The sequence below is a fragment of the Rhagoletis pomonella genome, unplaced genomic scaffold, assembly GCF_013731165.1.
Source record: "Rhagoletis pomonella isolate Grant_MI unplaced genomic scaffold, Rhpom_1.0 Rhpom_scaffold_00030, whole genome shotgun sequence".
NCBI classification, from domain to species: Eukaryota; Metazoa; Arthropoda; class Insecta; order Diptera; family Tephritidae; genus Rhagoletis; species Rhagoletis pomonella.
In genome coordinates this window covers 26,082-51,051 of record NW_023458584.1, presented here as the reverse complement: position 1 = coordinate 51,051, position 24,970 = coordinate 26,082, and the positions used below count along the sequence as shown (strand labels likewise).

At 33.7% G+C, this 24,970-nt stretch overlaps 1 protein-coding gene across 1 annotated transcript in view; it reads left to right on the top strand.

Moving 5' to 3' along the window:
• Positions 1-1,354: 1,354 nt before the first annotated feature.
• LOC118749674 (limbic system-associated membrane protein-like) overlaps positions 1,355-24,970 on the top strand; it is a gene marked incomplete at its 3' end in the record, with an annotated part of 41,644 nt that continues 18,028 nt past the window's right edge. The window contains 3 exon segments of the mRNA XM_036484473.1: positions 1,355-1,686; positions 6,943-7,040; positions 18,176-18,383. Coding sequence (XP_036340366.1) covers positions 1,557-1,686; positions 6,943-7,040; positions 18,176-18,383 — 436 coding nt within the window.

Here is a 24,970-nt window from a genome sequence, read left to right as displayed (position 1 = left end):
TAAGGCCCATATCTTGATTTCGGAGGCTAACTTCAAAAAACGGATAAACTACTTTTTTACCTATAACTCAATCTCTTAAAAAAATTGGTTTGGCTCAATACCCAGAAAAAAAGTTTATTTTGCCGTACAGTGTTATTATGGTTATTATATTAATGTGTTTATATAGCAAGGTTTTTCATATGTGTTTTTGAGCTGAAAGTAGAGCATTGTTTGATTTTCAACTAGCTTATTAATTTTTCAGCTTCATTACGCTGATGCGAAAAGACAGTGAAAATATGTAATTGAAAATGTGGTTTTAGAGAAAGCCATTGAAGCAAAATGAACAAATACTTGAACCACTGTTCATTGAAGATAAGCTTTTCTATGCAAAAAGCTCCGCTCTGCCTCGTTCAATGTGAATACCAGCAGCTTTGCTTTTGTGTGAACTTAACATAATAACTTTAACCTTATCACCAACTCAATGTGAATAAATCCTTCCTATAATTTAACAAGCAAAACAAAAAAAAGGGAAAAATGGTTTTTGCTTTGCTATATAACTTTTGGGAATATTTGTTCACAGAGAATTCTCGATAAGGTCGTGGGTTGTCGAAGGTCCCCTCTATATTAAGGTAGGTGCAAAATGCTATGTCCTCAACTTCAAAGGGATATTCTAGCTACATAGCTAACGCATACAGAGCAGAGTTCGTGAACCTCCTCCTACAGTGAGCATGCTGATTGAGATGCAAATAGGGTTCAGGGACCCCTCAACTTACCATAGTTTTGCATATGTAAACTTTGGGTTTAAATTCATAGACCAAAATCAGTTCAATAAATTTTCTCATTTACCAATATTACAAATAGTACGCCAAGAAGTATGCAACACTTTATGCTTGAATAACTTGTATCAGTGGTTTTGCGTTTTAAACAACTACTAATCGCATGCCTGCAATTCTGCACTGGCGTGTAAAATAATTTCTTAAAAAGATGTTTGCCGACACCTTTTTCGTTGTTTGGAACAAAATTTCTCACCCGTGACGAACGTCTTCGAGTTAATAAGCTGTATATACTAACATACGGCATTGGAAATCTGACAACTGCTACGCTAAATTTTCGTCACCACAATTCTCTAAATGAAAAGCAGGGGGCTTAAAAGTATATAACATAGAAAAGTAACAGTTGCAATGAGTAAACAGCCGAAACTAGCAGTATGAGGGGCATGTAACTAGATGTTGCAGGGTGTGAATGCTACTACACTTATAAAAACCACTTACATACATAATAAAATAAAATGACTTATACTTGTTATTTATACAGGTATTGTTATGTTAATGATATTGAATGTACATATGCATTTCTTTATTTCTTTTCAGCTACTATTTATAATCGAAACAATGTGGCAACATGGCCATAATGCATACAGTGATTGCGTGTACAACTTTATAAAGGATGATTCAACTAAATACATACATACAAATATGAATTATGCAGCATATTGTAACAGTATGCCAAAAATTAAAAAATAAACTCAATGGAAATAAGTGCAAATAAAAAAGGTAGATAAAATCAAACAAAGCGCAATGCCGTCGATGCGAGCTACACATTTCACAAGGCTATTGACCCAACCGGCAGCGAGTATATTATTTGTTTTAATATTTATGTGCCATGAAAATGATTTCAATTTAATTGAAACTGCTGCCGATGTGATAAGTAAGTATTAAGATTTACTCAAAAAAAAAATGTTAAACATTTGATTAACTGTAATCAATTGTGTACTTTAAGGGAAACGCAATTTTATTAATCTTTAAATGTTATAATTCCTAAAAAGACATTAAATAATTTTCATTTATGTATTCGTCATAATTTTCGTAAAAGACCAAAAAGATCTTTTATTAGTAATATCAGTCTTGTACATCAGAAAATATACGAAGCAGACAATAAACCTAAACCATTTTTTAATTTAAATTAAATTTGTTTACATTCTAAAAATAAAATGCAAGCTAACAAGGCAATTCTGGCAACTCTCGTTCAACTCACGACAGTCTTTAGAAAGACAAAAGTCTATGCTGTTCACCTCTTAGCAATGAGTTTTTAAAAACAATGAAAACTAAATTAAAAAAAAGAAAAAGAAAATACAATAAAATAAAAATAAAGAAAAAATAAATAAAAATGTTATTATAAACTAAATGAAATTTCAAAAAAAATATGCATTTTGTAAAACAAATAAATCTAAAAATTTAAAAAGAAATAAATTGGAAAAAGGAAAAATTGTATCAGAAGAGAAGAAAATTAAATTAAAAATGACAAAAAGGTAAAATTTCAAAATAAAATATCACATAATATCTTAAAAATTAAATCAATAAAATAAATCTTTCTTTTTAAAACAAAAAATTCAATTGAAAATATAAAAAATCTTTAATAAAATAATAAAATAAATAAAATAAGTCTCTAAAAATTTTATAGAAATATAAAACCAATATTTCTAAAACCATAAAGTTAAAAAAATAAATAATAAAAAGTAACTGAAATCTAAAAACTAACTATGGCTCAATACATTTTTCCTTTTAAGTCATTGAAATATAATAATAAAAAGAAAATGAAATTAAAAAATAAAGCATTATAAGAAAAAAAATATGTTCTGCAGGAGACTTCGAACCGTCATCGCTCGAAAGGCGCACCAGTGTTTTGCTCACTCGACCATTACAACTGTGAAACAAGGCGAGCTAAATGTTATACAAGTGTTTTCTCTCAAAGTAGGTTTTCATCACGAATGTTGAATGAGAAAGGTTTCTTTTTTTAAGAATTTTAACCACACCTTTTCCAATTGTATTTCAGAAAAGAACAAATGTGTTTCACTAAAGTTCAATTTTATTTCAGAAAACCGCAAATTTATTTGAGAAAAACTCAAATCTAAAGCAGGGATCACACGATTTGTACATTTTCATGGTTACAGAATGGTATTGTTTGGAAAGTTGTTATTGAGGTGAACTCATTCTCGATAAAAATTTCTAGACAACACCACTCAAAGCGTGTTGGCGGTAACATCGATGAAATTTTGATATTAAATCAAAATAAGAAGCTGTTCCCTATTGTATTATTTAATATTACGTTTTAGAAAAGTCTTTTAGAATTTCACAGTTTCCAAGCCCGGAAATAGATAGAATTTTGTCTGGTGGCTTTATGTGGCAAAATTTTTATATCAAGCCATCAAAGTGCCCACACACATAAAATTGCAATCATATTGCTCGCAACTATCCATCAAAATGACAGTTGGTAAGCAATCGGTGTTTGCTCGCGTTCCACACCGTTCGTCACTGTACTAATAACACAGGTTTACTGCAAAAATGTTCAATGGATGCAACTCGTATGTAGAATTGCCCGCTTATACCGAAAATCGAGTAAATTTTTGATTCTATGGATAAGTTTTCGAGATATTTTCAATTTACCGGTATTCGGATTAAAACAAAAAAATAGTACCACTCAATCACGTAAATATATCTTACGATACCAATCTAACAATCGTCATACGATACGATACGGCAAATTAAAGCCAAAAAAAAATTCTCCATAAACCGTATACATATACACCACTTTTCGATAGGCGTGACAGTTTGTGAAAAATTAATAAATCACTCCAGATTTTTTGTTTTTTTTTTACGAAAGAATTTAAACAAGTTCAAACTTTAGCAAGGGAAAAATAAACGAATAACGGGTTTCTGTTAATTTTTTTTATGAATGCCCGTTCCTTTACAAAAAAAAATTAAGCTACCAATGAAGAAAATCGTTGGATAAATAAGAAATAAATGAGCGGTAAAATGAAAATGCGCAAGGATTTTTTGTTTGAAATATTAACAGAATAAATAAAAAAAAAAAAACATTTTAATACACAACGCTTTTATAATGCACTAAAAAGTAGAAAATAATATTTCTCAGTCCCACAGAATTTGTTTTGATAACTTTTGATTTTGAAATTTTAGCAAAAGTCATTATAAACAATCTATGAAATTGAAAATGAAAAACGTTCGACTGCTCGAAAAAAAAACTTTCTTCTGGAGGTAAAAATGTGGAAAAACGAGTTTAACACGCACATTTTCGAAATGCTCTCGAATCATTACAATTAGCTAATACAACGTCTTTTGGGAATGTTTTTAAGATCTTACGTATATGGGCACTTTTGCGCGTTTCAATAGCCACACCTGAACGAAGCTTTTCATGCCTGAAAAGAATTAAAACCTACTTGAGAAATACAACTAGTCAAGAAAGGCTCAACGGTCTAGCATCTATGAATATTCACAAAGATATACATTTTTCAGTTGACGAAGTTCTAGAAGTATTTTTCAAAAAACCACGAAAAATTTGAAAATTCTTCGTTTCATTGATTTATAAGTAAAAAGAAAAACTTAATGTGTTTAAAATTATCAAAATGTTTTATAAATAAAAGGAAAAATTGAAAATATGATTTTAAAAATTCGTGTTTGAAACTTTATTACGCATACTTTTTTCTAAGGAGCCTTTTTTCTAGACCCATATTAGTGAAATATTATTTGACCTGAGGGTGGGAGGGGGAGGGAGGGACGAGGGTTTTAACCCCCAAAACGTCAACGTTAAAATTTATGATGTCTTTGATATGATACCTACGACGAGGTTGATATCTAGACTAGGTTTTCCATTAATACCTTTGCTATATTTATAGTAAATGGTGGTCTGGACATACAACATTGCAAGTTGATAAAAGCGTTGTAATCAAGGAATGAAACCGAAACCCAAACCGAGACCGTAACCGTTTAAAACCGTTTCGTTTTTCAAAAGCGAAACCGAAACCGTAACCGTTATCTTGACCTGAAAAGGAACGATACCGAAACCATTTCAATCACAGGTTTCAATCGGTTTCCAGAAATTTACAAAAATAATAAATAAAAATTTCTTTGAAATAAATGATTTATTTAACCAAAATCAGCAACATTTTGCTAAAATTCTTGTTAAGTAGTAAATAAGTATGGCAAGGTAACTTTGGGCAAAAATCTGCTGATGACTTTGTTGTTGTGAATCGATAATCGATTAATTATATTTAAGTAGTTTCTTTCCCGTACGCAATGCGAGATCCCGCGTGTGCCCAAAATAGCCCAGAAATCATGCCTGTACTCAACAAAATGGGTAATAGAGAGCGAAAATTCGAGCTTATTCGATCGTAAGTGTATTCTGCTTCCTGCCTGAAACAGCCCGAAATTTTCTCCGAGTAAAAATGGATAAAGTGTCAAAGTGCATATCAGCTTTATTGTGTTTACATGTTGCCTGCATTTACTTGGTGCTTTTAAGGAAAAGTGAATGGCCTGTTGATGTATTTTCAATCTATGTACTTAAAATCAAATTTGTGAAACCAAAATTCAATTTCCAAGTGTTTGCATTTAATACCATGTTCTGACCGACAACCAAAACATTTTTCCTTCATTATCTTTTCATTTACAACCTTTAACTTTCATTCTTATTTTGCTTTGGCCAGGCAATTATCAATAAATCCGAAATGGCGTATTAAAGATGATAAAATATGACTTCCACTTCGATAAATAATCGAAAAAAACTAGTGAAGACACCGATTGGAATGAGTGGAAAGTGAGTTTCAAGTAGTTTTCAGCGAAAACTGGTTTTCGTTTAACAGATTTTATATGGACGAAAACACAAATTTTAGGTCGAAAACCAGTTTTAGCAACGAAAACATGTTTTCGATGTCGGTCAGAACATGGTATAAGTGACAAAAACAAGAACAACGTGAATCAGCTGTTTCTCGACTTGTGGGCACGAAATGTGGGTTTTTGCGTTTCCGTACTTCTGAACTTTGTTCCATTTTTGAAAGAAAATGTTTCTCTTATTCTCTAATTACCAAATCCGGTCCGGATTGTTAGGGAAAGAACCTAGTGTTGATATTATCAGTGAACTGTAATTTTCGATTTTCTTTCCTCAACGTTTAAGACATTGTGATTTAAATAATATCAACAAAATTTCTGTGAAAAACCGAATCCGGAACGAAACCGAAACCAAAATCGAAATAAATTTTGAAGAACGAAACCAAAACCGAAACCGAAACACTTGGCAAAACCGAAACCCAAACCGGAACGTTATTTTGAATCGGTTTCATTCCTTGGTTGTAATAAAATAAAATAGGGTTACTCAGGCATACATAGCGTATGAGTAACATTCTTTCGTTTTTCATTAGTAGCTTGATTTTTTTTTTTTGTAACCGAACAGGCTTTAACACAATTGCAAAAAATTTACAAAATTTGTCTCCTACTAAATTTTGATAATTTTGTTTTATTTTTTCATCAAAACAACAAAAAAATATGGAATTATTAATTTATTTGTCAGAAAATATCAGACCTATCGAAAAGTGAAGTATATACGGATTATGAAGAATTTTGTTAGCTTTGATTTTCCGTAGTTGGTATTAAGATTGTTGGATTAGTTCGTAAGATATACGTGGTTAAGTGGAACCACTTTTTGTTTTAAGCTGAATAACGGTAAATTGAAAATATCTCAAAAACTTATCCAAAGAATAAAAAATTAACTCGAATTTCGGAATCAGTGGGCTATTCTGCATGGGAAATAAATAGGGACATTCGTAGAACAAAAAAAAACACTAATTTGTAATGTTTCTTATCTGAAATACATTTATGCATTTCCGCTGTTTTCTGAAATACATTTTCTCTTTTAAAAAAAAGACAGTTGGAAAAGGTGCAGAATAACAAAAGTAATTCGAACTATCCATCTTACCAACAGTCTTTCATTTGTCTTACGAAACACTTTTTACTATCTTAGCCACAATTGCCCTGTAAAAATAAAATTGTATAAAAACTTCCCTATTTTTTTATGTTATTGTAGTGTATTTCTATTCCCATATAATTTATCTTAGTAGCTAAACATTTGATTTAAAAAAAAAAAAATTGTTTAATCATTGATCTCGTTACCTTTCAGCGGATCCCAAATTCAGTTTTCCAATTGCAAATGTGACAGCGTCTGTGGGGCGTGAAGCGTTTCTAACTTGCGTTGTACAAGATTTGGGTTCATACAAGGTAAGTAATTGCCTTACATAAGTAATATAAAAGATGGATTATAGTAAAGTCCTTGACCCGTAGCTATAGTCAAAATAAAGTGGACTCCAAAGTTAAAATCAGCTTTTTTTTTGATATATATCTCATTGAAAATTATGCCAAAAAGCTGTTCTATCCAAATCCGTCTAGACCTTTTTCACGGGAAAGAGCAAGAAAAATAATGACTCACTCGCAAGCTTCAATATTTAAAATATTAACTCATAGGATTATTATTTTTATACAGTGATATTTGTTCATCAAAACATATAAATGCAAATCGCTGCCAAATAAGAGTAAAATTACAAAGCGTAAAATCATATATTTTTATTTCACCCAGCAGTAATAATCATAAAAGTCACAGCTACAACAATAAAAGCGACAGTCTATAAAAATTACTGAAATACGAGGAGGCCTATTAAATAACCCAGAAAGCAATCACAACTGTGAAACCTGCAATTGAGGATTTCTATTAAGAGGTCGCGCAATTAAATGTTATAGGGCATTAATATATGTAAGATAACCGCAGCGGCTATAACATGAATACAACTAGGTATTAACTTATTTGGTGGTAGAATCATATCTAAATAGATACACACACTTCAGCACAATGTGATAAGTACGTGATAATTTCGTAAGTGGTTTATTGACAAAGCGTTTACGCCCAAAATTATGCTTTTATTATTATTATATTTTCATACCTTTATACTTATGTACGTACGGATAGATGCCAAATCCAACATAACTGTCTATATGTCAAGTCGAATCAAAACAATTTGTCGTTTTCATTAGGAATTCCAAGCAACCTTAACGAGATAAACGGGGATGTATCTACGTACATATATACATAAACACTCACATTAGTATGCACATGTATACTTTTATATACGTACATATATTTACGCACAATGGTAACACTTTAACAGCACATTAACCATAATCAACTACCACTTACAGCGCGCGCTCAATACTCGTTTCCTTATATACACGCATGTATGTACAAACATGTACATATACATTAGGGTGGTGGTCCGAAAAAAAGTAAAGTCAGAGCTACAATACTCTCCCACCCAAGGATTGTTCTATATCGAAAATATATGTAACTTTTTTTATTTCGAAATTGAAAAATATTAAGATGTCGCACAAAGTTTTCCATGTATTTTATATGGGGAAAAACAATTTTTCATAGAAGTGGCATAGAATTCTTGAAGATCACTATTTTTCGATCTGAAAACTCTTTTTCTCTGTTTATATTTTTAACAGTAGCTATTTCGCATAGGTCTCTGAAAAAAACCCAAAAAATGTAATATAAAAAACTGTTAGTCTTAAAAAACGGTAAAATAAACAATTGAGTTACATTATTGAAAGACTTCGGAAGGAAAACATAGTTTTTCAATCAAAAATATGGATTTTCAAGAATCTTATACTATATGTAGGAAAACATTTTTCCCACATATAAAATACTTTGAAAACTTTGAGAGACCTCTAAATATTTTTTGATTTCGAAATAAAAAAACAGTGGTATATTTTTTCGATATAGAACAATCCTATGGGGTGGGAGAATTTAAATTCGCACTTTTATTTTTTCTTATGCATTTTGCGACCACCCTACTACATATACGTACGGGCAACAATAATGAATTGCTTTCGCACAACAACATACATACTTATGTAACTATGTATTTGTGTGATATCACAACTTAAGTGGGCATAAATGTTTCCCAAAATGCTATATGCCAACACTTAGTGTTTAACAAATACGAAACAACTTGCCAACCCATTCAGCTCAGACGCACATACATACCTACAGAAACTTACAAGTTGTATGTAATATTTTCTCGCATACTTTCAACAATGGACTCAAAGAACCCCGTTAGAACTTTTGTAAGCAAGCAATGGAATTCGGTAAAAAGAACAGAATCTATTTTTGCAATCGAAAATCAATGTATCACTTTTACCAATTTTGATACTTCCGACGATGAATTCAACGATGAGCATCAAAATGTAGCAAAAGTTGTATCTAATAGCGGCCGTCCTACGGCAGCTAATAGCCATGAAAATTAGCTACGTTCTTCCCATTGGGTGGCGCTGTAACATCCTAAGCCGTTTTTGACCGAGTCCAATAGAATATGCCTATCGTTCCCTTCTATAGCAACTGATGCAAGTTGGAAATGGAAATTCAAACCAAATCCCTCTCCGCCTCTTCGTACGACAAGACAAATACAGCGAAATCGCTATATCTTAATTCAATTTAATATGTCGTGGTAAAACCAGGGCATGAATCACGTAACTTTGAAACGATAGTCGTTCAAATGATACTGACAAAACGACCTCGTAAAAACACTGATTTGAGCATTTGTGTTGCTCTTACGTGTTACTATTACTGTTACGTGAAGAAAAACTGGAATCGAGTTGACGATATCGCACAAACGATCAAACAATTTTTGGTTTTCATGAAGCAATACAATCTCGACACGATATCATTCAGACGATTGTCGTCATACGTGATTCATGCCCAGCTCATCATTCTATCGGCAGCGGTATTCTCGTCGACTACATGCAAAGGTGGGTAAATTTCACGCAGAATCTTTCTCTAGAAGAGTTCAAGGGCTAAACGGCCCATCGGGACGGGAGAGGACCTTATTTCTCAATTGTCTACTGAATTCAAAGCAGCACTTGCTGGTAAGAATGATACTCCTTTGGGACTCAAGGTTGGCATTGTTATTGGTGCTAATGCTGGTTATTAAAAAGTTCTTCGTTAATACTTGGTGTCTTTCTTATAAAAAATTTTACCTGAGCGATTCAGCTCTGCGGATCTTCTTATCTTCTCCAACATCATACCAGGGTTGTTGCGAATATTATTCCGAAATAAAAGTGCTTTCCGGATAATAAAAAAAACCGCCTGTCCAAATTTTCTATCATATGAAAGAGGACTGAAATAGCTTATATACAGAAATAAGGAACGCCCTCTATTTATATATTTTTTTATAATTTAAAACTAAAGAAATTAATGTACTCGACACAAGGTTTGTTCTATGGTACTTAATTAACATTTTTTATTAAAATATTTTTCAATATATGGCTTTCCTCGTTTAGATGTTTCACTTTTAAAGCTATTTAAGTCCTCTTTCATTTGATACCAAACGTGTTTATGGTGGATTAGCGGTTTTTTTATTACCCGGAAAGGACTTTTATTTCGGAATTAAATTCGCAACAACCCTGCATCATACCAAAGAAATCATACAAAAGGTAGTCACTATGTCGGAGACCTCGTTTGGTATGAAACGACTCGAAGAAGTTGCTTCTAATTCTAATGGGGCTTGATACAAAATTCAGACATCGCGTGATCAAGACAACTGCTTTTCATGCTGTCGAATGCGGCCTTGAAATTTACAAATAGGCGGTGATGGTCGATCCTATTCTGGCTGTTTTTGCATAATATTGACGTATGGAGAGTACCTGCTCCATTGTGGATTTTCGAATTATAAAGGCAGTTGGCACATATGGTGGATTCACCTTTCTTTTTAAATTCCAGTCATCTGGCATGCCTTCATCTGGCCATATTCTGCATAATAGTTGAGGCATGCACCTAATAAGCTCCTCGCCACCGTACTTGAATAACACAGCTGATAGGCCGTCAGTTCTAGCGACTTAAGTGTTTTCCAGCAATGTGGCATCGGTCACAGGAGTTCGTCCTGGTCATAAAACCCTTTCTTAAAATTTTCTGTCGTTTTTCCCGTTCGCTGGTCTTTCGATCTCTCCGTGTATACTACGAAAGATACGTCCCGTTTCTGTATGCAGTTCCCTATATTAATATCCGCAACAGGGCGCAGAAAAACAAAATATTGAGGAATCCTGCATGATTCGGAAAGTGGCAGTAAATTCCTTATTCGGGGTGAGCGAAATCGCTCTCTTCCCCCTCTAAAATGACACCGCATCCTTCGCTGCTTTACAACGCTGCTATATTAAACGTCGCAGGCCGGTCATATTTCTTGGTTTGCCAGTACAGCGCATTACTTGCATAGTAGTTATGTCAGCGGAGGTATCCTCCTGAAGAAGGGTTGAGACATTCCAGGTACATGTCCCTAAAAAGCAGTCCTTTAAATAGTCGTCGTGATTATCATCGAAAGAATGGGTATCATCCTAAGCTGATTGAAATTTTTCATTGGTAACTTTTTCACGCAGCGGGCCCCAGCTAATGTTTCAAACAAGTCATACTTTTTTTCATTACAACCTCTTATTTGGCAGCGTTCCCCCATTTCGATAAATCATATTTTGCAGTAAAATGAATGTAATTCGCCTTAACCGACCCGCTCTATCTAATGCAGTCGTTTCTTTATACGGATTAAAACGATCATCATGTACTTATCTTATTTTGATGTCATCTGCCTATTCAGATATTTTCGTTCGATCAGTACGAAATGTATAGTAGCTAACCGTTCAATTTACAGAAGAACTCTCTACAAGGTAGCCCACTATTTATGCTTTATGGCTAGCTTGTACGGCTGGAGAGCTTTTTTCCCATTGTCTTTGAGTTAGTATTTGTTTTACACTCTCCTGGTCTGTGTCTGAATCGTCATGACCTGGATAACGACTTTTACCAAACATCTTCCCTCTCTCCTGGACCATCGACGCATAAACCACGGCAGCATTTGGTGTAACTAGAACCGGATACTGTATAATGAGCTTCTGGAAAGTAATCAGACAATCGACGGGGCTTTCTTCAGATAACAGCTGATGTGATTGAAGCGAGCATTGTCATTGATATTCCACCATGTACAAATGTCAGGCGCATGTGGCACAAATCGTGAAAACATTTCTCTATAGTACCGGATGGGAAGTCCTAACTCGCCCGCTTTATAGCCCAGACCTTGCACCATCAGACTCACATTTGTTTCGGTCGATGCAGAAGGTTCTTACTGGAGTACGCTTCAATTGATTTGAGAGTTCAAAAATTGGCTTGATATCTAATTTTTTTGTCTCCAAACACAAGCAGTTTTATTGGCGCGGAGGAAATTAAAATTTCGAACACCTTTAAACGACCTACAGTTCTTTAAGCGTGCCAATGGGCTCACTCTTTTAAACGTTACATAACAACCTAAAATATTCCGATAGGGTCACTTCCCAATTAAGCACTCACCCATACTCACATTCATACATACCCAGTTACCCGATCTCCTTTACGCTGTTAACAGCATGTTGGGGCATTCAATTTGCCCGCACACATACTACAAAACCATTAAATTTCGGTTTGAATAAGACCAACATGGAATGAGTAATAAGGCATGAAAGGCTGCGCGAAGACAGTAGTCGCATCGTGTTGCTGTTGTTGCTTTTGGTGTATTGTTTTCATAAATGATTTTCTCCAATTAAGCCTTAAAAAGATAATCGAGCAGGCTCATGGGTGTAATTACTTATTTTATGGTCCTTGTCAGCATTGAGTATACGGCGTTAGCCCACCCTCCGTTAGTCTCCGCTTCTAGCCACGACTTTGACTGCCTCATATTTGCTGCATGCATAGAGTGTTGATGAGAAAGAAAATTGCGTTTATGGTGTGAGCTATAGTGGTTTCATTGTTTATTGAGTGTTTGTTATGTTTAAGTTTTTTTTTTTGTTCCGTGCCTGTTGGTTGAATTGTTTCTGTTTTGTTTTGTTTTTTTGTTTTTTTGCTGGAAGGTTCATTATTATTTTATGCTTTTTCATATTTCATTTATGGCATATAATAATAAAACCACAAACAAAAACAGCGGCAACCTCACCCCACGCGCGTCAACAATTCCATAATTGCCAAACCAATGAAGCTTCAATCTCCCCGTCTATCCTCATACCCTTGTCGCCTTTGTTGTGTCGTGTATTTGTTGATTGCGGTTATTATATTTCCTTGTTCTTAAATGTTTATTATTTCTGGTTTTTGTGTTGTTTTTACTTCATGTATTGCTGTTACCTGCGCAATTATTTACTTCCTGTTTTGAAGCTTTTCTTCATCCGGTAAGAGTTGTCATTGCGGTAACATTTTTTATACTCTTCCTGTGTGTATTGTTTTTCTTGTTCTGTGTTATTATGCTCTCATATTTTATTCCCACTATTGTTGTAATTTTGCTTTAGTTGCTTATTAAAGTCATATGCTTCATTTGCTGCGTTAATAAAAGCTTCTTCCACTTCCTAGCAGTACTCAATTCAATGATGCTTATCTTAGCTGAGCTCATCATCCACTTAGTTTGAATATCATTCTCCCCACTTACCAAAACCCGATGTTTTAATTTATGACTATCTGTTTTCATGACTTTGCTTCCTTTGAAGTTCCCAATTCAATGCACCATCTCACATTTGCTTACTCCATCAACTGATTATCCCACACCAGTTCACATTATTTCAGTTCATCGTTCATCTGCTATTGGATTGTTCTGCCTCAAAACATTTCAACTCGTCTCATATGCATTATGGTTATGCTTTGTATTTGTTTCATCATATTTGTTTACTTTCTGCAAATTTTGGTATTGTTATTTTCTTTTTCTTATTTTTTATTTTTTTTTGTTTTGTCAGTTTTATTTTACCATTTTTCTCTTGCAGTTCTTAATTTCTGCCGAGGATTTCCTCAGTTATATGTGTTTTATGTTCACTCTACCTCCAACTCGTATCAATTTATGCTGCTAGCGGTTTTTCTCTTAAAACTCTAAATATCTCTTCTTTCAATTGTTTCTCTCTCCACTTTTGTATTTTAAATAAGTAATTGAGTGCGTCTTACGGTTTTGGATTTCCACCCGTTTATTATTCTGGGTCTTTTCCAAATGTATTCATTACCTGGACAATTTTTTGCACATTTTTCATTCACTCCATTTATTAATTTGCATATGAGACATTCGGGCGCCTGCTTTAATAAAAGACTGTTGAATCTCATATTTCGTTGTTCTGGTGAGAGGACATTTGCATTTAAATCATACTCTTAATACTAGTACCTATATATTTATTTTTTGTACGGGTAGGAAGTATCAGCAGCTAAACTCCAACCCGAGCTAAGCGTCCTACCGTCTAAGTACGAATACTACCTAATAATAATTTTTATTTATTTTTATTTTTAGTGGAATTATCGTTACAACGAAATCATTAGAAAAATCTTTCGATTTTTTTCAGGTTTTCTAATTATGAGCTAAATATAGAAAATGAAAGTCTGTGCTGACCAGTCCACGAACCCAGCACCTACTGCTGTACCTATTCGGCTACACCGTGTGGCCTTACTATTCTATTTAATACCATAAATTACTTTTCATGTTGCCTTTACATGAATTGAAGAAGACATCAAAAAAAAATTAGAAAGAAATACCTTTCAATAAATTCATGAAAAAAATTTCATAAAATTAGGAAGTATTTATTTTTAAATTCCGCCATCAAGCAGATTTTTTATATGAAATATGATTTTTTAAATACGTGTATTTAAATATTATCTATCTATACTATAATAAAACTGTAAATTGTTTGTTGTCTGTTTCAACTCACTAATCTCCGGAACTACTGAATGGATTTTTAATAATCCAGGGTATAAAAAAATTAGATCTGACAAGGGGGCGTGGCACCTGCAATATGCGTGATACTTTTAATCAGCTATAACTTCGAAACCGTAAGTCACATGACTTTAAAATTTGGTGTGTTGACAAACATATCTATGGTAGATGCTTATAGTAAAGTACAAATCGACTGCTGGGTGGAAGATTGACGTATCTCCGCAGCCAGTCAGTTTGAAAACGCCCTATCTCAAAAAACTCTTCAAGAACGCCCTATTTCATAATTTTGTTGAAAAACACTCTATCTCAGAGTTTGGTTGAAGAACGCCCTATTTCAGAATACGATTCCAAAATGCCCTATCCCAAAATGTATTTAAAATTTTCCGATATAGGGCGATTTTGAATCGGCAGCTGAGATAGGGCGTCTTTGAAACGAATTTTGAACTAGGGCGTTCTTCAACCAAACTTTGAAATAGGACGTTTTTGAAAAGTTTTTTGAGATAGGGCGTTTTCGAACTGGCTGCCGAGATAGGTCGATCTTCCACTCAGCATTCGAAATACTTTTGTAAAAGGGACGTGGCATATCCTATAGGAGTGAAATGTTTAAGCAGCCATAACTTCGGAATCATACGTCACATGAATTTGTAATTTTCCTCTGAATCGTAAAATATACTTTTGCAGAAAATGGTGCCGACAGATGGCGCCGGAGTCGAGATATTTCTAGAACCTGTCTTTATCGTATGTCCTGGCTTATCGGGTATTAATTTTATGATAAAAAATGTTTCTCCAAAATAAATGGCCCCAAAACATAGACAGCGCTGAAATCACGATATATAGATGCCCCTCTACAAGTTTACATTTTAGATGACTTAATAAATCCTCTTTCCATTAGTAAGCATAAATAGAAGCGCAAAATTGATTAAGCTCCACAGATATCCTAGACACATCAACGGGTCATGGGTATATCAAAAAGAAGTGTGCTGAATTAGAGAGAACATGGTAGGAATATCAATGACCCCGTTTGAACGGGAAAACTCTTTCATCATGTGGAACAGCAGGATTATAGGAGAAGATTACACACTCTCGGCAAACCTTGCAATACTTGCAAATATCTCACAGGTGGAAATAAAAGCTCATAGCATCGAAGGATATTAGTACTTAACACAAATGTTATCTCAGCGCTATTATTCTTGGCCTTAGTCATAGAATCTGCTCTTCAGTCCTTTCAATCTTAACTAATAATTTTTACATTACAACCCGTTTTTGCATATCAACACTATTTCAGTATTGGTCAACGCAAAAGTTCTTATAAGGCGTTTGGTAAGCAATCCAGATATTTGCTAGTTATAAATGCAATAAATAAAAATGTTTACATAAAATAAATAAATAATCTCAATCGTATCTATGTTTGTAGAAATGTTTTATGCTTTTATACATATCGTTACATTAATTCACAAAGGCCCTAACCAGAAAATTTTCCATTTCATAGAAGAAACATAAAACATTATAACAAATAATTTTTGAGCAAAAAACCAAACCAACTTCAATTTCCATATAAAAATTTAAGATTATCGTTGATTCCTTCCGGATCCATTGATCGGAGCTAGACCAAATTAGTATGGGACCACTTTTGAGGTAACACATTTCCTTTAAAAAAAATAATAATTATAGAAATAGGTTAACGTGGTCCAAAATTATGCGGTAACATACATAAAATAATAAAAATATTCGGACGAATTGATAACCCTTCCTTTTTTGAAGTCGGTGAAAAAGTAAGTCAGAAACTACAGATGGGGCTATTTAAAAAGTGGCAAAACTCCACTGTTTTTGATACTAACCCTTTCAAATTTTCAGAGAAGGTGTCTTTTAAATACTTTTTAAACTTTTTTTAGGGCTTTTGTGAAAGTAACGATATACATATATATATATCTATAGGCTAAAATTTAGCTCCGTGTACCAATTCCTCGGTACTGTCGTCTGGTATTTCGACGGGAAGTCTGGGTTTGAGCGCTGCGCTCTATGTTCGGTGAAGTCCTTATAATTATTAGTGCGCGAACGTGATAGCGCTCAAACGCGGCGGCCTCTGGAGCCATGAGAATCTTTCCAACTCCATCCTGAGAAGTTCTTTTAGGTCTGACCCCTCCCCCCCTTCATATTCGTGTACAGACTCAGGTGAAAAGAGAGTTACTAAGTATGACTAGTACCAACATCGGGGCGGAAATGTTTCTTAGTCGTAGAAAGTTCGATATTCTAACTAAGATGTGCCCTGAAAATGCACTATCGATGAAAACCATGTATCCGAAGTTCAGCTTTACGAAGAGGTTTAAAACTAATCTGACCAATAAGAAGAGCTGCGCAGACAAATCCAAATCATATCAGATAAACTAAAACATTTTAACCTAGTACACTGATAGCTCATTGACTAAAGAGAGAGTACGTTCCGTAGTTCTAACGAGATTAGAATATTGTGAACCTATGGGAAATTAAATTTCCAGCGGCTATCAAGGCACTCGGATATCATCAGGTAACATCTAAAATGGTGATGGAGTACCTTTGTAAGCTGAATACTCTTGGTCTGACCAATCGGGTTTGGGTTCTGGATTCCAGAACAGAAACTAGTATTGCATGAAACGAAATTGCTGATAAGCTTGTTAATCAGCATGTGGTTCGGCTTCTCTATAGCTAGTTAGTAATATTTTTTTATTCGTATTGATTTACTAAATTCATTACAAACAATCAAAACAAATATTTCATGTACAGTTTTTAACTTGAATGCGCTCTTAAAAATATGATATATTCTATGTTTAAAATAAGGGTTGTGGCTCCGAAACCGGACATTCCAGGTGCATATTTTCAAATGACAGTCTCTTAAACGTACCATACTGGACGATGCTCTAAATGTTGCTGAGACATTCTAGCAAATACTCTACAATGCTAGCAACACTTGATAATTCTTCGTGTCCTGGCTCTGAATCGGAGGTCCCTTTGAATGGAAAAGAAGGTGAATTTATATACATGCGTGCGTAGATAATGTTTTACAACTGACGTTGTGCGGGGAAATCGGGGAAATCCTGTGAAATGTCTTTATAAAATCTGGTTGCCAGAATTAGCAATGCCATCAATAGGAAAGAATTCGCCTTTGGGCATTTTTGTAGACAATAAGGGGGCTCTTGACAATGCCACCTTCGATAGCATGTGCAATTCTTATCTACGGCACCAGATAGATTTTGTACTGGTAAATTGGATTCGTTCAATGCTGGCGCAGCGGGACATCAGGTCTCAGGCAGAAGGAGGCTACCCTCAGGGTGGTGTGCTTTTCCCCTTTGCTCTGGTGCTTGTCACTCTTTATTACTCTGGATATCTACGCTCAAGCCTATGCGGATGATGTGATCTGTCTAGTCATGGGTCCATCTCTGCCGGCTGTTTGCAGGAAAGGCGCAGACAATACTGAGTATGATTGACACTTGGTGAAATGGATGTGCAAACAATTTTTTCTTATAACTTTTTGAAAGTGTTTAGAGTGTTTAGTTTGAACTCATAGGTCCATCTGTTTTGATCTTTTGGCTTTCCTCTCTCGCGCCTTTTTAAAATATATACCTAATATTTTCTTTTCGCTTCCAGGTTGCGTGGCTGCGTGTAGATACTCAAACAATTTTAACAATACAAAACCATGTTATCACAAAAAATCAACGTATCGGCATAACGAATTCCGAACATAAAACGTGGACAATGAAAATCAAAGATATCAAAGAAAGCGATAAAGGCTGGTATATGTGTCAAATAAATACAGATCCAATGAAAAGTCAAATGGGCTATCTGGATGTGGTAGGTAAGTGTTGGAATAACTAATTGAAAATGAAAATATAAAATTTGAAACATTATTTTTTTTTTTGTAAACCGTGCAGTAAGAAGAGAAAGTCTGAGTAGATTATTGAAACTTATTTTCAACTAATGGTTTATTGGGCAATAAGTAACAAAAAAGAACTGTTGGAAAGTCCTCTTTACGCATATTTGTAATGAAATTATAACGTCGCCAATTTCCATACCATCAAGAATTTGTTTACCAAAAAAAATATTGCATAGTACGTTTATAGGGCAGTTCTGGCTAAGATTTACTATCTTTCGTATTTCGTAAGACAAATGAAAGACAGAAAGACTTTTGTTATTCTAGTACAAAAGTCTTAAAAAAAGCAGAGACAAGGACGCTTTCTAGTTTTAGTTTAGTTCTGCACGAGAACAAACTGCAATGTCCCGTTCCCGAACGTTCCCGTAAAGAACAAAATGCTTATAAAACTCTCGACAACAATCTCAAGAAGAACAGAATGAGAACAAAATGAGAACGAAATATCGAGAACGTTTTCAAGGAGGATCAAATAAGAAGACAAGTCTGGGGAACTTTCTGATAGAGAACAAAACGAGAGCACAAGTTTTGAGAACTTTACGTTAAGAATGCCCCTTTCAGTCTGCGTATTGAAATGATAAATCGTTTCTGTGGGAATCACGATTTACGATTATAAACCAGAGAAAAGCTGGAACATTCCAACTTCTAGATCGTTTTTCATTAGGGGGAATTGTGCAAGAAATATTCATGTCCTAAGCCGTTGACTTAATTTGCATAATTAATTTTGATTAATTCTAAGTAATATTCAAACATATCATACTAATGGACACTATGTGAAAAATTTTGTTTTCGCTTCCATTCTTCCCGAATAGTTCAAAGAATATTTGCTTCCGTTTCGTTCTCTGTCAGAAACTTCCTTAGACTTTAGTTCCCGTTTTGTTCTTTGTCAAAACGTCCCGGAGGCATTTGTTTCCATTTTGTTCTCTTAGAAATGTTCCGAAAGTATTGTTCGCATTTTTTTCTCTTTGGGAACGTTCCGCAGGGTTTCGTTTTCATATAATTCCCATTGAGAACGTTCTCGACAGTCTTTTGTTCTCATTTCACCTTTGCTGTTGAATCTTTCTTGGGAACAAAACTACGAGAACTACATTTAGTTTCTAGGTCCCTCAAATAAAGATCTCTTGTTCAGAAAGCACTTGCACTGGTGGTTCGAGAGATCTAGTTTCGAAACCTCGGGTAGCGAATTTTTTTTACTAAAATTGTTTTTTTTTTTTGTTTTATCAGATTTTCTTTTAATATTATATTAAAAATAAATTTTTTTTTATTTCTTTGAAACCTGTTTTTTTTTAATTTTTTTTTAGATTTTATTGTTTTAAAAAGAAAAATATTTTTTTTTTTTTAATTTCGTTTATTTTTTATAAATTTTGTATATATTTTTTTCATTTTATTTATTTTTCTTTTCTTGTGTTTATTAATTTTTGTTGTTCTAAACGAAAAAGAAATGAACATACATATATATTTTTTAAATTTGAATTAATTAAAAAAACGTATTATTAAAAGGCGAACAGCATAACGCTATGAGCTCTTTAGCAGTTCTTTCAGATAATCTTTCGAAAGACAGTAAAGAGCTTTCAAGACAGTCGCCAAAATTGCTTCGTTGAACTCCTTATCTCCTTCTTATTGGGCACTACAGCCGTTTGCCGATTTGGATCGAGTCTAAAGAGCTTCTCCAATTGCCACTATCCTTCGTCAAGTTGCGCGCATTTTCCGTTGTGTATGTGGGCGCCCTTTCTTTCGTTGTTCACCCATACCTAGGTTCTGAACCGAAGGATATTGCCACCTCCTTACCTTAAGCTCTCTATATCTATACTACTGCTTCGCTTGAGTGTCCCTCCTGCAACCGCGTTGATATGCTTACCAATTCGAAAATAAAAATTTTTACTTTTTTTTGCAAATCAGCCCTTTTTCTTCTCCTCAGTTTAGTCAGTTCAAACTCTCTTTGATTGACAAACAAAGCGAAAATTCATACAAAGAAAAACTCTTTTACAAGTCGATAGCCAATGACAAAACAATCGCCAATTAAGGAAGTAAGGAAGGAAAGAAAAAGTAACAACAAAATGAAACACAAGCTCAAAAATACATGAAGCAAGGAAAAGAAAAACGCGCTACGATAAATACTAATAATAGAAACTGGCCAGGTGCAATTTTATGCAGAAAATGACCCAGCTCGTTGCCACTCAGTCAGTCAGCTAGCCATGCGAAAAGCCTTAATATATGCAATTAAAAAGCTATAGCGGTCAATGTGCATATATATACATACATACATAATAGCAAACATGTGCCAATCCCCGTGTATTTGTTTTGTTTTATTTGTTTGTACTCTTGCGCCAGCACTGGTTGGCTTATTTGTACGCTAAAATGGTACTATAAATAAAACAGTAAGTGAGAAAAACAACAGAAACGACGACCGCAAAAACCACAAATTACGGGTTGTTAAATTAAAAAAAAAAAAAAACATTAAAGAGTGGGGACAAATATTATTGAAGCACAATAATGGAGGGTGTATAAGTTGTGAGGTTAAGTTAGCGGATTTAGGGCGCGAAGGAAGGAAAGTAGTACGTGCAGCAGTTTTACAAAATAGTAGCAAAATTTATTGCAGCTGGTTGCAAGTAATTTGAAGATTTGCAAAAAAAACGAATAAAAAATTTGCAAGGCGACATACAAAAAGAATAGCAAAAATCGGATGTCACTCCATGCCACAATATCCAGTGCAAGGAAATATGGAAAATGGATATATTTTTTTTCTTTTTTTTAGAATGTGAAAAAAAGTTTATACTATGTTAATAATTTAATAAAATTTAATGCAATCTCTAATGCCAGTAGCATTATAAAACGGATTGAAACTAAACGGAATTGTGCCGCAATCGTGAAATATTGCCCATTTATTGATTAACCCTCACAGGACCATAAGCCTACAATAGAAAAACGCCAATTGTTTATATTCCAAAATGTTATTCATCATTGCGAACGCTAAATAAAAAACTTTTTGCACATCACAAAAAAAAGGAAATCAATGTTAAGCTAATTTGCTCTTAATAAATTTCATTAATTTCAACTAAACACTACTCTTTTTCCTAACTTTTCTAAAAAAATTTCGTCACCCCGTATTTTTTTCTATAAAATAATATTTTCTAAAAGATTTTTTTTTAGTATTATTGAGTTTCTTTCTTAAAAGTAGTTTTTTGCAAAATATGGTTTTTTCCTAAAAAAGTAATTTTTGTACAAAATTAATTTTTTTAGACGTGTCAGATTTTATAAAATGATTCTTTCTCAAAGGTCAAAAAAATTGTTTTCCCCTGAAATGCTTTAAAAAAAATTTCTTTCCTTAATTTTTACACAACTATATTTATACATATATATTTACATACAAATTCCAAATTTTTTTCCAAAACATTGTTTCTTCACAAGGAAATAACTTTTTCGCGTGATTTAAAGCCACCTTCTTATTTCATCGGTGGTCTAAACTAATTTTGGGATGAATATAAGAGAACCAAAAAATGAACTATATATGTCCCCGCAGCCTTATTTCACTTTCCAAAATTAATTATGCTCGCGTAGTTTTATTGCCTTCCTTAAAAAATTGTTGTTTCCTAAAAAATCTAAAGAAAAATAATTGTCCTTAAATGATTTTTTATTATGTCGCTTTAATTTTTACGCTAAAAATAATATATATTTTAATCCCAAAATTATGTAAATAAGTACTTATGTACAAAATATTTACCGCAAAATTACTTCTTTCCTTTAATTCGTTAAACAATTTTTTTTTTTACAGTTTGGTACACCTTTTTTAGTTTGGGTAAAAATAATTTTTTCCTTATTTTTTTCTATAAATTATTTTTCTTAAAAGAAGGTTCCTTAGAAAACTGTTTCTCTAATAAGTCAAAAGTACCAAGTTGACCGAGCTTTGCTCGAAGTGCATATATGTACGCATTAAAGTTTTCAAGATTTGGATAGCTTTACAAAAAAATATTTTGGAAATAAACAAAAAAAATTGGATTTCGATATCTATTAAGTAAATTCCTTAGTCTAAAATGTATGTGGCAACCCTATTCCGAAATACGCTGGAATTAATGGTACATATCTTGAGCGTATATGTACTGTGTATACATAAAAAAATGTTGATTGAAATTAACAAAATAAAAATTTGTATTACATAGAAACGTGGCAACCCTGATGGAAAACATTTTCTGACCAAAGCCCTCAACAATACCTTTCATTTAATATCCATATTGCGATGTTTTAGATAAATTGTGTAGAATCGAAAATAAGTGGCAACCTTACACTATTATCCTAAGCGATAACATTTTGTATATAGGGAAAGCATTGTTTAGGAATCTTCTCTTGGTACCCATGAATAGTAATATTTTAAATTTTTTTCTAAAGAAAAAATCAATAAATATGCGATTCAAAATAGGGGGCAACCCTATTTAAAATATTTCTGAGTTAAGAAACTTTAAAATGCCTTCCATTTTATAACAATATTATGTTGTTTTAATTAATTTTCAACTAATTTCGAATAGGTGGCAACCTCTCGGAGATAATCCTTATTCAGATAACCTTAAAATCCAAAACATTAACGGTGTACAAAATTTCATCAAAATCGTTGGAGCCTATAGCGAGCGAGAACCTTATGGATATATGTATATATACTAGAATTGATCTTTTAATATAAAAAGGTTTAAAAAATTCTTATTTTAATAAATTGTACTACTTATCAAAAGATATAGCTTTCTAAAAACGGAATCGGTTAATTACCAAAGGAAATAAGTCAGAATTTTTTCGGTATGAAAATTGGTAAACTGATGAAAATTGCCTAATTTTACGCATTTTAAAAATCTAAAATTATTCACACAATTTCCTTATGTTTCTCTTGGTGCTGAAAAAGCTAACAAGTTGGCGAGAAAGACAGGTGGCCGTGTTAAATAATTAATAATAATAATAGAATGTCGCTTACACATATGTTAGTGTTTGGCCGAGCTTCTCCTCCGATTTGTGGCGTACGCCTTGATGATGTCACACAAAAGGGAAGGACCTACAGTGCTACGCTGACTCCGAACGGCGATTGTATTTTTATTAGAAGCTGTTTTTCATGCCTGCAGAGGGCCGACCGCTGTTAAGAAAAAAACTTTTTCTAAATTTTTTTGCGATGTTGCTTTGAACAGGCGTTAAACCCAGGCCATGCGGAGGGGAAGCGCGCACAGCTTACCACTCTTACGAATCTTAGTAGTTTGTCGAGCGAAAGGGAATGAATCTCATCCATTCTCAATACAATCAGCCTAAAAATTTACCATCTTATGGTGATTTCGTTTCTTCCAAAAATTTCCGAGCTGCTATACAAAGCATGCCTTGCGTTTGCATTTCAATCGACAAATGTACGGCTAGCGTGTACGTATTTAAGTATGAGTGTTTACAAAAATCTAATCTAATAGTTATGAATTTTAAAACAATTTCGTTTAGTATTTCATGGTGTGTGATTGTCACATGTGTGAAGTATTTTAATAATTTTTAATAGAATAATTTCAAATTTGATTATTTTACAACGCTTTTATCAACTTGTTTTAATTAAAATCACTATAAAATGTTTGAATTAAAATCACTAACACATTATGCTGTGGGCCAAGTTCCAAGGTCAACTACAACTAAATAAACTTCCAAAAGGAGCACAAAAGAGCTGAAAGCGGAAAATTATGATCGCTGTGGGCGCTAACAAAACGTGCGGCTTGTACTGAAACACACACACTAACCCTATGTACTTAGTCTTGGCATATGTACAGTTACTATGTACTTACATATGTCTGTACGTCCATTCAAACAAATAGCTAACGCCATGTGCCGCTTCAACCAGTTACTTAAGCTCAGTTGACTTGACCATGCAACCGACGACAACACCACCACCACAGACTAGCGGTGCATGGCAAGTTAGGAAGACAGAAGCTTTTGTTACCCGAATTTACGACCATACACGCAAACAAACAAACATTTTCACGCTATTTGGTATGCCTACCCAGCAAAGAATTTTGGCAGCGCTTCTAAGGGCAATTTTAGCTGAAACGCCTTGCTTTGGAATGAAGAGATATTCCTTCACTTCTTTAGTGCATTGTTCGGATACAAAGGGCTATATCTTTGCATGTTTGCTTTGAAATAGTAAAAGGGCGAGGCATTAGCGACAATCAAGAATGATAGAATACAAGATTGCCCCAATCCAGCTGACAGCAACTGGGCGTGACGTCTTCAAATACCAGAATGAGAGAGCTAAAACGAACTCAACAAGAAGAAGAGGAAGAATCGAACAAGAGGCCGTGTTGCCAAGTTTTGAATTTGAAAAAGCACCGAATTTTTGTTGGTGTATTTAATGGACTTAATATGCATAGAAGTTTTATTTAGGAATGCCGATTCAAATTAATAAAAATCAATGTTCTGGCATGATTGAAGGTGCTGCCACATATTTTGTTGGCAAACATATGCTCTCCCGCTTATGATTTTCATTGTGCCATGATTTTGTTTTCATTTTTGAA